Here is a 14,844-nt window from a genome sequence, read left to right as displayed (position 1 = left end):
AAGAGATGCTGTCGGTGGCCAGAAGAATTGCGGGACACTTTCGGCGTACAGGCACCACGTACAGAAAACTGGAGCACCACCAAAAACTACTGAACCTGCCCTGCCATCATCTGAAGCAAGAAGTGGTAACGAGGTGGAATTCAACCCTCTATATGCTTCAGAGGTTGGAGGAGCAGCAAAAGGCCATTCAAGCCTATACAATTGAGCACGATATAGTAGGTGGAATGCACCTGTCTCAAGTGCAGTGGAGAATGATTTCAACGTTGTGCAAGGTTCTGATGCCCTTTGAACTTGCCACACGTGAAGTCAGTTCAGACACTGCCAGCCTGAGTCAGGTCATTCCCCTCATCAGGCTTTTGCAGAAGAAGCTGGAGGCATTGAAGAAGGAGCTAACACGGAGCGATTCCGCTAGGCATGTGGGACTTGTGGATGCAGCCCTTAATTCGCTTAACAAGGATTCACGGGTGGTCAATCTGTTGAAATCAGAGCACTACATTTTGGCCACCGTGCTCGATCCTAGATTTAAAGCCTACCTTGGATCTCTCTTTCCGGCAGACACAGGTCTGCTGGGGTTGAAAGACCTGCTGGTGACAAAATTGTCAAGTCAAGCGGAACGCGACCTGTCAACATCTCCTCCTTCACATTCTCCCGCAACTGGGGGTGCGAGGAAAAGGCTCAGAATTCCGAGCCCACCCGCTGGCGGTGATGCAGGGCAGTCTGGAGCGACTGCTGATGCTGACATCTGGTCCGGACTGAAGGACCTGACAACGATTACGGACATGTCGTCTACTGTCACTGCATATGATTCTCTCAACATTGATAGAATGGTGGAGGATTATATGAGTGACCGCATCCAAGTAGGCACGTCACACAGTCCGTACTTATACTGGCAGGAAAAAGAGGCAATTTGGAGGCCCTTGCACAAACTGGCTTTATTCTACCTAAGTTGCCCTCCCACAAGTGTGTACTCCGAAAGAGTGTTTAGTGCCGCCGCTCACCTTGTCAGCAATCGGCGTACGAGGTTACATCCAGAAAATGTGGAGAAGATGATGTTCATTAAAATGAATTATAATCAATTCCTCCGCGGAGACATTGACCAGCAGCAATTGCCTCCACAAAGTACACAGGGAGCTGAGATGGTGGATTCCAGTGGGGACGAATTGATAATCTGTGAGGAGGGGGATGTACACGGTGATATATCGGAGGGTGAAGATGAGGTGGACATCTTGCCTCTGTAGAGCCAGTTTGTGCAAGGAGAGATTAATTGCTTCTTTTTTGGGGGGGGTCCAAACCAACCCGTCATATCAGTCACAGTCGTGTGGCAGACCCTGTCACTGAAATGATGGGTTGGTTAAAGTGTGCATGTCCTGTTTTGTTTATACAACATAAGGGTGGGTGGGAGGGCCCAAGGATAATTCCATCTTGCACCTCTTTTTTCTTTTCTTTTTCTTTGCATCATGTGCTGATTGGGGAGGGTTTTTTGGAAGGGACATCCTGCGTGACACTGCAGTGCCACTCCTAGATGGGCCCGGTGTTTGTGTCGGCCACTAGGGTCGCTAATCTTACTCACACAGCTACCTCATTGCGCCTCTTTTTTTCTTTGCGTCATGTGCTGTTTGGGGAGGGTTTTTTGGAAGGGACATCCTGCGTGACACTGCAGTGCCACTCCTAGATGTGCCCGGTGTTTGTGTCGGCCACTAGGGTCGCTAATCTTACTCACACAGTCAGCTACCTCATTGCGCCTCTTTTTTTCTTTGCGTCATGTGCTGTTTGGGGAGGGTTTTTTGGAAGGGACATCCTGCGTGACACTGCAGTGCCACTCCTAGATGGGCCCGGTGTTTGTGTCGGCCACTAGGGTCGCTTATCTTTCTCACACAGTCAGCTACCTCATTGCGCCTCTTTTTTTCTTTGCGTCATGTGCTGTTTGGGGAGGGTTTTTTGGAAGGGACATCCTGCGTGACACTGCAGTGCCACTCCTAGATGGGCCCGGTGTTTGTGTCGGCCACTAGGGTCGCTAATCTTACTCACACAGCTACCTCATTGCGCCTCTTTTTTTCTTTGCGTCATGTGCTGTTTGGGGAGGGTTTTTTGGAAGGGACATCCTGCGTGACACTGCAGTGCCACTCCTAGATGGGCCCGGTGTTTGTGTCGGCCACTAGGGTCGCTTATCTTACTCACACAGCGACCTCGGTGCAAATTTTAGGACTAAAAATAATATTGTGAGGTGTGATGTGTTCAGAATAGGCTGAAAATGAGTGTAAATTATGTTTTTTGAGGTTAATAATACTTTGGGATCAAAATTACCCCCAAATTCTATGATTTAAGCTGTTTTTTAGGGTTTTTTGAAAAAAACACCCGAATCCAAAACACACCCGAATCCGACAAAAAAAATTCGGTGAGGTTTTGCCAAAACGCGGTCGAACCCAAAACACGGCCGCGGAACCGAACCCAAAACCAAAACACAAAACCCGAAAAATTTCCGGCGCTCATCTCTAATAGCTGTATGTATGTAGGTGGGAGATCTGTACTGCAGGCAGGGGGTGTGGGGAGTGTGAGAGGAGCCGGTCAGGAGCGTATCCTCATGGTATTATGGTTGGCCTGTGTAAGTGCAGACATCACTCCGGTCCCCGGAGCTCTAACCTCCCGTCTCTCACTCTGCTGCTTATTGATCCTGCACACATCCGCAGCTCACAGCCAGCACAATTGATTCTTTGTGTTTGTGCGGCCAGGTTTGGCCTTTAATGATGGGCTGGTGAGGGAGAGGTTCAGAGCATGCGAGGAGTCTGTCACTATGGGGGGTTCTGAGCTGCAGACGGTGGTCCTAGGTCATGTGTGACTGTCCAGGCTACGGATCTGCTGATGTCAGCCAGAACAGCGGCCGCACACAGATGAACAGAGACGCCACTATTTGGGTCGGTCTTTGGCTGCGCTGACTGGACACATCGATAGCGGCACATGCACCGTGTTTTTGGACCACTTGCAGCTGACGGCAGATACACGCCCTGAAAACGGTCGTGACACGCCTGCGTAAACTCCGCATTACCACCTCCAAACGGTCACTTACTGTCACTCACTTTTCCATGAAATCCTCATTGCGAGCGGGAATCGCAACGACACCTTCGCGCATTGTGATCGCAGCGAATGCGCCGTCTACTCCTATTCACTCTGTGATAATCAGCCATTGTGGACAGACATGAATTAGGCCCAGTGTACGTTCCCCTTCCCATCACTAGGGCGCAGGCCTCGTACAGAGCGCCGCGCTCACGGGAATATCGCTGGCGTAGTCCTGGGCACCTGTCGGGAGGCGGATGTCTAGTAGGATGAATGCAGAGAGAACTATTGATGATGACCTGATTGGCTGATCAGGGACCGATGCTTCCAGCTTAGAGTTACCTCGATCATTAGAGTCGCTGTGTTATTATATAAAGTTGCTCCAGTAAATCTATTATATAAAGTCGCCACATTCTGTGTGCGCTAGGTGACTGACGTTTCCATTTGTACAACTGCAGGAAAAGAGATCCGCAGATGGTTTTCATTTCATTTACTTTGTGTTTGTAATGGCATCAAATATTACATGAACGTATTATTCCATTATTATAATGCACATAAACAGAACTGTACTGCTACCCCTGTCACGCCGCGTCCCCGCGCTATCGCCGGGCGTGAGTATGTGCGCCTGTTTTACAGCTGGAATGATCTAGGTGAGAACGCGCGTTTTCTGACGCCATCTTTTCCTATGTACGGTCTAAGCTGCAATGTGTTGGGAGAAGATTGGGAAGAATTAGGGTCGTGTATGAAGCTGAGAACGTGCGGTCAGCCAGCCATACTCCATGTATGTACACAAGGCAAATGGAAATACGCTGGATTAAGAGTAAATGGAATGTTAATAAAAAGCAGATAGTAAATTATTCATGTACTAAGTAAATGAAAGCAATAATGTGCAGGGTCAGCAGAGCACAGCCCTTATCCGGGTATTGCCCCCAATCCTGGGCTGATTGCACCCACGTATGTACTTAATGTGTGGCCGTGAGTGAGGCCAAAGCTCAGTCACAGTATAACATGGAGGAGTACAGAGCATTCACAGAGTCATGTTTGTGTGCAGTGGACGGTTGGTGTGGGGTATGAGTGCAGTGGACGGATGGTGTGGGGTATGGGTGGGGTGGACGGTTGGTGTGGGGTATGAGTGCAGGGAACGGTTGGTGTGGGGTATGAGTGCAGGGAACGGTTGGTGTGGGGTATGAGTGCAGGGGACGGTTGGTGTGGGGTATGAGTACGGTGGACGGTTGGTGTGGGGTATGGGTGCAGTGGACGGACGGTGTGGGGTATGAGTACGGCGGACAGTTGGTGTGGGGTATGGGTGCGGTGGACGGTTGCTGTTGGTTATGGGTGCAGTGAAACTGTTGCTGTGGGGTATGTGTGGGGTATGTGTGCAGTGGGATGTTGGTGTGGGGTATGGGTGCAGTGGAAGGTTGGTGTGTGATATGAGTGCGGTGGAAGGTTGCTATGGGGTATGTGTGCAGTGGAAGGTTGGTGTGGGGTATGAGTGCAGGGAACGGTTGGTGTGGGGTATGAGTGCAGTGGATGGTTGCTGTGGGGTATGAGTGCAGTGGATGGTTGCTGTGGGGTATGAGTGCAGTGGATGGTTGCTGTGGGGTATGAGTGCAGTGGACGGTTGGCGTGGGGTATGAGTGCAGTGGACGGTTGGCGTGGGGTATGAGTGCAGTGGACGGTTGCTGTGGGGTATGGGTGCGGTGGACGGTTGCATTGGGGTATGTGTGCGGTGGAAGGTTGGTGTGGGGTATGAGTGCAGGGAACGGTTGGTGTGGGGTATGAGTGCAGTGGGGTATGAGTGCAGTGGATGGTTGCTGTGGGGTATGAGTGCAGTGGATGGTTGCTGTGGGGTATGAGTGCAGTGGACGGTTGGCGTGGGGTATGAGTGCAGTGGACGGTTGCTGTGGGGTATGGGTGCGGTGGACGGTTGCATTGGGGTATGTGTGCGGTGGATGGTTGGCGTGGGGTATGTGTGCGGTGGATGGTTGGCGTGGGGTATGAGTGCAGTGGACGGTTGCTGTGGGGTATGAGTGCAGTGGACGGTTGGTGTGGGGTATGAGTGCAGTGGACGGTTGGTGTGGGGTATGAGTGCGGTGGACGGTTGCTTTTGGGTATGAGTGCAGTGGACGGTTGTCGTGGGGTATTAGTGCAGTGGACGGTTGGCGTGGGGTATGAGTGCAGTGGACGGTTGGCGTGGGGTATGAGTGCTGTGGACGGTTGGCGTGGGATATTAGTGCAGTGGACGGTTGGCGTGGGGTGTGAGTGCAGTGAACGGTTGGCGTGGGGTGTGAGTGCAGTGGACGGTTGGCGTGGGGTGTGATTGCAGTGGACGGTTGGCGTGGGGTGTGATTGCAGTGGACGGTTGCTGTGAGGTATGAGTGCAGTGGACGGTTGCTGTGGGGTATGGGTGCGGTGGATGGTTGCTGTGGGGAATGGGTGCGGTGGACGGTTGCTGTGGGGTATGAGTGCGGTGGACGGTTGCTGTGGGGTATGAGTGCGGTGGACGGTTGCTGTGGGGTATGAGTGCGGTGGACGGTTGCTGTGGGGTATGAGTGCGGTGGACGGTTGCTGTGGGGAATGGGTGGGGTATGCGTGCGGTGGAAGGTTGGTGTGGGGTATGGGTGCGGTGGACGGTGGGTGTAGTGATGGTTGTGTGGGGTATGGGTGCAGTGAAACGGTTGCTGTGGGGTATGGGTGCGGTGGAAGGTTGGTGTGGGGTATGAGTGCAGTGAAACGGTTGCTGTGGGGTATGAGTGCAGGCAACGGTTGCTGTGGGGTATGGGTGCAGTGAAACGGTTGCTGTGGGGAATGGGTGCGGTGGACGGTTGCTGTGGGGTATGGGTGCGGTGGACGGTTGGTGTGGGGTATGGGTGCAGTGATGGTTGTGTGGGGTATGAGTGCAGTGGACGGTTGGTGTGGGGTATGGGTGCGGTGGATGGTTGGTGTGGGTGCAGTGGATGGTTGGCGTGGGATATGAGTGCAGTGGATGGTTGGCGTGGGATATGAGTGCAGTGGATGGTTGGCGTGGGATATGAGTGCAGTGGACGGTTGGTGTGGGATATGAGTGCAGTGGATGGTTGGTGTGTGGAGTGAGTCTGGCATTTAGGGGATGTAACAGTGAATGGGGGAACATAGATTTTCAGAAGAATAACACCACCTCCACTCTTACTGTCCATGGAGGACACTATACTCAGAGCAGGGCATGGACAGTGTAAGTGGGATGAGGCAGTGTGAGATGAGCGGGGTGAGAGCAGGAGAGAGTATGGGAGTGAAGGGAATGAGAGGGACAGCGTACACAGAGCCACGGGACCCGCTGCTGTACACAGAAATATAACACTGAGCGGCACAGAGCCACGGGACCCGCTGCTGTACACAGAAATATAACACTGAGCGGCACAGAGCCACGGGACCCGCTGCTGTACACAGAAATATAACACTGAGCGGCACAGAGCTACGGGACCCGCTGCTGTATACAGAAATATAACACTGAGCGGCACAGAGCCACGGGACCCGCTGCTGTACACAGAAATATAACACTGAGCGGCACAGAGCCACGGGACCCGCTGCTGTACACAGAAATATAACACTGAGCGGCACAGAGCCACGGGACCCGCTGCTGTACACAGAAATATAACACTGAGCGGCACAGAGCTACGGGACCCGCTGCTGTATACAGAAATATAACACTGAGCGGCACAGAGCCACGGGACCCGCTGCTGTACACAGAAATATAACACTGAGCGGCACAGAGCCACGGGACCCGCTGCTGTACACAGAAATATAACACTGAGCGGCACAGAGCCACGGGACCCGCTGCTGTATACAGAAATATAACACTGAGCGGCACAGAGCCACGGGACCCGCTGCTGTACACAGAAATATAACACTGAGCGGCACAGAGCCACGGGACCCGCTGCTGTACACAGAAATATAACACTGAGCGGCACAGAGCCACGGGACCCGCTGCTGTACACAGAAATATAACACTGAGCGGCACAGAGCCACGGGACCCGCTGCTGTACACAGAAATATAACACTGAGCGGCACAGAGCCACGGGACCCGCTGCTGTACACAGAAATATAACACTGAGCGGCACAGAGCCACGGGACCCGCTGCTGTACACAGAAATATAACACTGAGCGGCACAGAGCCACGGGACCCGCTGCTGTATACAGAAATATAACACAGAGCGGCACAGAGCCACGGGACCCGCTGCTGTATACAGAAATATAACACTGAGCAGCACAGAGCCACGGGACCCGCTGCTGCATACAGAAATATAACACTGAGCGGCACAGAGCCACGGGACCCGCTGCTGTATACAGAAATATAACACTGAGCGGCACAGAGCCACGGGACCCGCTGCTGCATACAGAAATATAACACTGAGCGGCACAGAGCCACGGGACCCGCTGCTGTATACAGAAATATAACACTGAGCAGCACAGAGCCACGGGACCCGCTGCTGTATACAGAAATAGCTGAGGTGACAGGCCGGGCCTGGCTGATAACATTGTGACTCTCATTCACTCATTACTTTACGGCGTAACACGCGGCCGCAGAGAGCGGCGGGAGATAATTTATATTTATAGAGAGTCCTATTATGTGTCACCCACCCATTGTAAGTACAGGAGAGGAGGCACATCCCAGACTACAGGAGAGGAGGCACATCCCAGACTACAGGAGAGGAGGCACATCCCAGACTACAGGAGAGGAGGCACATCCCAGACTACGGGAGAGGAGGCACATCCCAGACTACGGGAGAGGAGGCACATCCCAGACTACGGGAGAGGAGGCACATCCCAGACTACAGAAGAGGAGGCACGTCCCAGACTACAAGAGAGGAGGCACGTCCCAGACTACAGGAGAGGAGGCACATCCCAGACTACGGGAGAGGAGGCACATCCCAGACTACGGGAGAGGAGGCACATCCCAGACTACGGGAGAGGAGGCACATCCCAGACTACAGGAGAGGAGGCACATCCCAGACTACAGGAGAGGAGGCACATCCCAGACTACAGGAGAGGAGGCACATCCCAGACTACAGGAGAGGAGGCACATCCCAGACTACAGGAGAGGAGGCACATCCCAGACTACAGGAGAGGAGGCACATCCCAGACTACAGGAGAGGAGGCACATCCCAGACTACAGGAGAGGAGGCACATCCCAGACTACAGGAGAGGAGGCACATCCCAGACTACAGAAGAGGAGGCAGATAGCGGGCAATAGGAGAGGGGCAGATAGCAGGCAACAGGAGAGGGGCAGATAGCAGACAATAGGAGAGGGGCAGATAGCGGGCAATAGGAGAGGGGCAGATAGCAGGCAGTAGGAGAGGGGCAGATAGCAGGCAGTAGGAGAGGGGCAGATAGCAAGCAGTAGGAGAGGGGTAGATAGCAGGCAGTAGGAGAGGGGCAGATAGCAGGCAACAGGAGAGGGGCAGATAGCAGACAATAGGAGAGGGGCAGATAGCGGGCAATAGGAGAGGGGCAGATAGGCAGTAGGAGAGGGGCAGATAGCAGGCAGTAGGAGAGGGGCAGATAGCAGGCAGTAGGAGAGGGGCAGATAGCAGGCAATAGGAGAGGGGCAGATAGCAGGCAGTAGAAGAGGGGTAGATAGCAGGCAGTAGGAGAGGGGCAGATAGCAGGCAGTAGAAGAGGGGCAGATAGCAGGCAATAGGAGAGGGGCAGATAGCAAGCAGTAGGAGAGGGGTAGATAGCGGGAAATAGGATATATGCAGCAGACAGTAGGAGACATTGGTCGGGGTTGTTATTCCGGGGTAGGCAGTAGTAGAAAGGGGCATTTGGCAGGAGAAATACATGGTACTGAGGAAGGTGACTGTACAGCGGTATTTGGGAGGATTGTCCCCACTATGTCCCAGTACTGCCGCTGATGACAGAGGGGCATTACCGAGCTCCACACAGCATGAAATGAGATGGGGGGAGGAATATGTGAGAGAGAAGTAATGAAACCATAAATAATAGGAGAGATGCAGAGAGGGGGGAGGGAGGGGGGGGGGGACATCACACAGTAATACAGGCTATTGTACAACAGGGAGAGAGGTGCATAATGTGCAGTAACCTATTGTGCTGCCGGGGAATAGGATCTGCATACTGATAGCGTGTATACAGCTCTGCGCTCAGCGCTTATTCACTGTTATCCTGCATACTCAGATGTGGCCTGAGGCGACCCCTTCTTCCTGCATCCCCGGTCACTGTACTGACCCCCCCATCACTATCCTGACCCCCCCCATCACTGTACTGAACCCCCCATCACTATACTGACCCCCCCAACACTGTACTGACCCCCCCATCACTGTACTGACCACCCCATCACTATACTGACCCCCCCATCACTGTACTGACCACCCCATCACTATACTGACCCCCCCATCACTTTACTGACCCCCCCATCACTATACTGACCCCCCATCACTGTACTGACCCCCCCATCACTATACTGACCCCCCCATCACTGTACTGACCCCCCATCACTGTACTGACCCCCCCCAACACTATACTGACCCCCCCATCACTGTACTGACCCCCCATCACTGTACTGACCTCCCCATCACTATACTGACCCCCCATCACTATACTGACCCCCCATCACTATACTGACCCCCCATCACTGTACTGACCCCCCCATCACTGTACTGACCCCCATCACTATACTGACCACCGACATCACCCCCCCCTGTGCATCCCCTGTCACTATACTGACCCCCCCATCACTATACTGACCACTGAGATACCCCCATCACTATCATGATCTGTCCCCCCCTGCATCCCCGGTCACTGTACTGACCCCCCATCACTATACTGACCACTGAGATCCCCCCCGTGCATCCCCTGTCACTATACTGACCCCCCATCCCTATGCTGATCTGTCCCCCCCCCCCCCCTGCATCCCGTCACTGTACTGACCACTGAGATCACCCTCTGTATCCCCAGTCAGTATATTACCTCCCCACCTGCCCCCCACTAGGATTTATATCCTCCATGTAGCGACCCATGCACTGAGCGGCATGTAACACAGAGTTACCTACCCTCCCGCATTCTGCAGGAGACTCCCAGAAATAGCAGCGATCTCCCTGACTCCCTGAATAGACCAGCAATCTCCCTGATTGCACCTTATCCCCCTTATGCAGCTATTACATTCTTGGGGAAAAACAATAAATCAGATATACATACAGTCACATGGAGTCATCAGCGCTATTTCCCTGCATTGGGTATAAGGCACAATGATCTCTATGGCTACATACATTGTAAATAAGGTTTCTCGTGGCCACTTACAGTATATGGAACCTCTTGTAAAACACAATACACATCCTGCAACATATCAGTGTCTTCTCTACAACAAGTAGATCTGACTAACGCTGAGGCTCATTTACATTGGATGTCAGACATGTGTATGATGCCTCTCAGATGTAGCGGTACACATCCGCGCTGATATGTGTTACTATCACATCTCCCTGACAGGCTTACCTTACGCCAGCAATGTTCCTCAGTAGCGCAGAGCGGAGCATGTGACTGTAATATAACGTTGTCTATTGTATACAGAAGGTGCTAACTGTCCATCATTTCCTGGGACTATCCCCACTTTTATACACTCGGCCCTGGAATTGTCCCTATTTTGCAAATTTGATAACTTTACAATAAAATTACTGTTTTTCTGCATGCCCAAGCCAAGGAGCCGGGTATATGGTGTTATAGCTCTGCTCATTCAAAATGGAAGCTGGAAGCCATCTTGTTCCTGTGCAGATGAGCAAAGGTTTCTGCGGCATCCTGTGTCCATGGTGCATATTCCAGGTCTATAATGAGGGTGGTAGTGATTGCAGAGGAGGAGAGTAGTCGTATACCACTGTAGGTCAGAAAGCTTCTCATTCCTCTCACTGAGATGACTGTCATGGTCCAGTGCATTGTGTGCCTATATTACTGCATGTTCCCAGCATTACACAGAGTATTCCTGAGGATTACAGTCTGCCCGGTACATGGAGGCTGTGCTGCATTACTAACCCCAAATGCTAAATGGTTTTCATGCGCAAGTAAAAGTGTTGTGTACATGGAATTAAATAGTTCTAGGGAAGATTGTGGGAAAAGTCTGTTTCTCATTGTTGTGAGACTGGATATCGGAGGCGCTGAATGAGGTTCAGGTTATCATGAATGCGCTGCTGGAGAATTACTACATGTAATAGATGTGCCTTACATATTGCACCATGGTGCGTTCCATTTGTGATGGGTGCCAGCTGCGAGGGTGTTGGTGCACCTCAATATCTGTACTGATGCTAATCCTGTCCATGCCTGACATTTCCTATCATATAGGGGGTAAATTCTGATGGGTGCCAGCTGCGATGGTGTTGGTGCACCCCAATATCTGTACTGTCTCTAATCCTGTCCATGCCTGACATTTGCTATCATATAGGGGAGTACATTCTTATGGGTGCCAGCTGCGATGGTGTTGGTGCACCCCAATATCTGTACTGCCGATAATCCTGTCCATGACTGACATTTCCTATCATATAGGGGGTAAATTCTGATGGGTGCCAGCTGCGATGGTGTTGGTGTACCCCAATATCTGTACTGTCTCTAATCCTGTCCATGCCTGACATTTCCTATCATATAGGGGAGTAAATTCTTATGGGTGCCAGCTGCGATGGTGTTGGTGCACCCCAATATCTGTACTGCCGATAATCCTGTCCATGACTGACATTTCCTATCATATAGGGGGTAAATTCTGATGGGTGCCAGCTGAGAGGGTGTTAGTGCACCCCAATATCTGTACTGCCGATAATCCTGTCCATGCCAGACATTTCCTATCATATAGGGGGCTAAATTCTGATGGGCGCCAGCTGTGAGGGTGTTGGTGCACCCCAATATCTGTACTGCCGCTAATCCTGCCCATGACTGACGTTTCCTATCATATAGGGGGGTAAATTCTGATGGGTGCCAGCTGCGAGGGTGTTAGTGCACCCCAATATCTGTACTGCTGCTAATCCTGTCCATGCCTGACATTTCCTATCATATAGGGGGGTAAATTCTGATGGGTGCCAGCTGCGAAGTTGTTGGTGCACCCCAATATCTGTACTGCCGCTAATCCTGTCCATGCCTGACATTTCCTATCATATAGGGGGTAAATTCTGATGGGTACCAGCTGCGAGGGTGTCATTTCCTATCATATAGGGGGGTAAATTCTGATGGGTGCCAGCTGCGAGGCTGTTGGTGCACCCCAATATCTGTACTGCCGCTAATCCTGTCCATGCCTGACATTTCCTATCATATAGGGGGTAAATTCTGATGGGTGCCAGCTGCGATGGTGTTGGTGCACCCCAATATCTGTAACTGTCTCTAATCCTGTCCATGCCTGACATTTTCTATCATATAGGGGGGTAAATTCTGATGGGTGCCAGCTGCGATGGTGTTGGTGCACCCCAATATCTGTACTGTCTCTAATCCTGTCCATGCCTGATATTTCCTATCATATAGGGGGGTAAATTCTGATGGGTGCCAGCTGCAAGGCTGTTGGTGCACCCCAATATCTGTACTGCCGCTAATACTGTCCATGCCTGACATTTCCTATCATATAGGGGGGTAAATTCTGATGGGTGCCAGCTGCGAGGGTGTTGGTGCACCTCAATATCTGTACTGCTGCTAATCCTGTCCATGCCTGACATTTCCTATCATATAGGGGGGTAAATTCTGATGGGTGCCAGCTGCGAAGGTGTTGGTGCACCCCAATATCTGTACTGCCGCTAATCCTGTCCATGCCAGACATTTCCTATCATATATGGGGGTAAATTCTGCTAGGTGCCAATTGCGTGGGTGTTGGTGCACCACAATATCTGTACTGCCGCTAATCCTGTCCATGACTGACATTTCCTATCAAATAGGGGGGGGTAAATTCTGATAGGTGCCAGCTGCGAGGGTGTTGGTTCACCCCAATATCTGTACTAACGCTAATCCTGTCCATGCCGGACATTTCCTATCATATAGGGGGGGGGGGGGTAAATTCTGATGGGTGCCAGCTGCGAGGGTGTTGGTGCACCTCAATATCTGTACTGATGCTAATCCTGTCCATGCCGGACATTTCCTATCATATAGGAGGGGGGGGGAGTAAATTTTGATGGGTGCCAGCTGCGAGGGTGTTGGTGCACCTCAATATCTGTACTGACGCTAATCCTGTCCATGCCGGACATTTCCTATCATATAGGGAGGGGGGTAAATTCTGATGGGTGCCAGCTGCGAGGGTGTTGGTGCACCTCAGTATCTGTACTGACGCTAATCCTGTCCATACCTGCCATTTCCTATCATATAACGCTCCATGTGCATGCAGTATCATGCGCCCATCTTATGTGTATTATAATGGTCCTTTCTCTACCACAGGTCCTATCGCTGGGAGCTGACGTTCTTCCCGAATACAAGCTGCAGGCTCCTCGTATCCACAAATGGACAATTCTCCACTATAGTCCTTTTAAGGCAGTCTGGGACTGGCTCATCCTTCTGCTGGTCATCTACACTGCCATCTTCACTCCATACTCTGCTGCCTTTCTTCTCAATGACCAGGAGGAACAGCACAGAGAATCCTGCGGCTACTCCTGCAACCCGCTGAGTGTGGTGGATCTGATGGTGGACATCATGTTCATCATCGACATCCTCATAAACTTCAGAACAACTTACGTCAACTCGAATGAAGAAGTGGTAAGCCACCCCGGCAAGATCGCTATCCACTACTTTAAGGGCTGGTTCCTGATTGACATGGTGGCTGCCATACCGTTCGATCTCTTGATCTTTGGCTCTGGCTCTGAGGAGGTAAGGACTACTTGCAGTTCTGTGTGTTGTCACTGGCTGTCTTCTGCCCACGCTGCACCACTTTTTCTGGCCTTCATACATCCTGTAGAGGGTTCCTCGTCCTGAAACAGGCGCTTACTTTGTTTGGCGGCACGGCATCATGCTCAGACCGTTATGTGGGTCAAGTTTTGCGCGATGGGTAGTGTTAGGCTTGTGAGAGGGGATGGGTACAAAATCCTGGCAGTTGAGATCCTGACGAATCCCAGTATTTTAACCTGAATAGCGCATCTCGCCACCTAACTCTAAACCCCCCCTCCCCAGTAAGTATTTTAATCCTACCCATAATCCTATTCGCCCCACACACCCCGCTGCCTAATTCTAAACCCCTTCTAGTGTCTAACCCCTATGCTTACTTCGGGATCCATCGGGATTCTGACAGATACCACTGTTCTCAATGTGGGATCCCAACTGCCAGTATCTAGACTGCACCCCTGTGAGAAGGCTGGTCAATATTTTATATATATATATATATATATATATATATATATGTATATATATATATATATATATATACAGTGACAGGTGAGAGGTGTGTGCTCAGATATTACAGGTACAGTGACAGGTGAGAGGTGTGTGCTCAGATATTACAGGTACAGTGACAGGTGAGAGGTGTGTGCTCAGATATTACAGGTACAGTGACAGGTGAGAGGTGTGTGATCAGATATTACAGGTACAGTGACAGGTGAGAGGTGTGTTATCAGATAATACAGGTACAGTGACAGGTGAGAGGTGTGTGCTCAGATATTACAGGTACAGTGACAGGTGAGAGGTGTGTGATCAGATATTACAGGTACAGTGACAGGTGAGAGGTGTGATCAGATATTACAGGTACAGTGACAGGTGAGAGGTGTGTGATCAGATATTACAGGTGCAGTGACAGGTGAGAGGTGTGTGCTCAGATATTACAGGTACAGTGACAGGTGAGAGGTGTGTGATCAGATATTACAG

The 14,844-nt window shown here is 51.5% G+C and overlaps 1 protein-coding gene across 2 annotated transcripts in view; it reads left to right on the top strand.

The window, feature by feature from the left end:
* KCNH2 (potassium voltage-gated channel subfamily H member 2) overlaps positions 1-14,844 on the top strand; it is a 750,290-nt gene that overhangs the window by 604,325 nt on the left and 131,121 nt on the right. For both annotated transcript variants that reach the window (XM_063924667.1, XM_063924668.1), the window contains one exon: positions 13,432-13,857. In XM_063924667.1, coding sequence (XP_063780737.1) covers positions 13,432-13,857 — 426 coding nt within the window. The remainder of the gene's footprint in view (positions 1-13,431; positions 13,858-14,844) is intronic.

Source organism: Pseudophryne corroboree, chromosome 5 (assembly GCF_028390025.1).
Source record: "Pseudophryne corroboree isolate aPseCor3 chromosome 5, aPseCor3.hap2, whole genome shotgun sequence".
Lineage (NCBI taxonomy): Eukaryota > Metazoa > Chordata > Amphibia > Anura > Myobatrachidae > Pseudophryne > Pseudophryne corroboree.
Note: the sequence above shows the minus strand (reverse complement) of the source record. Positions and strands in the feature narration are given on the sequence as shown.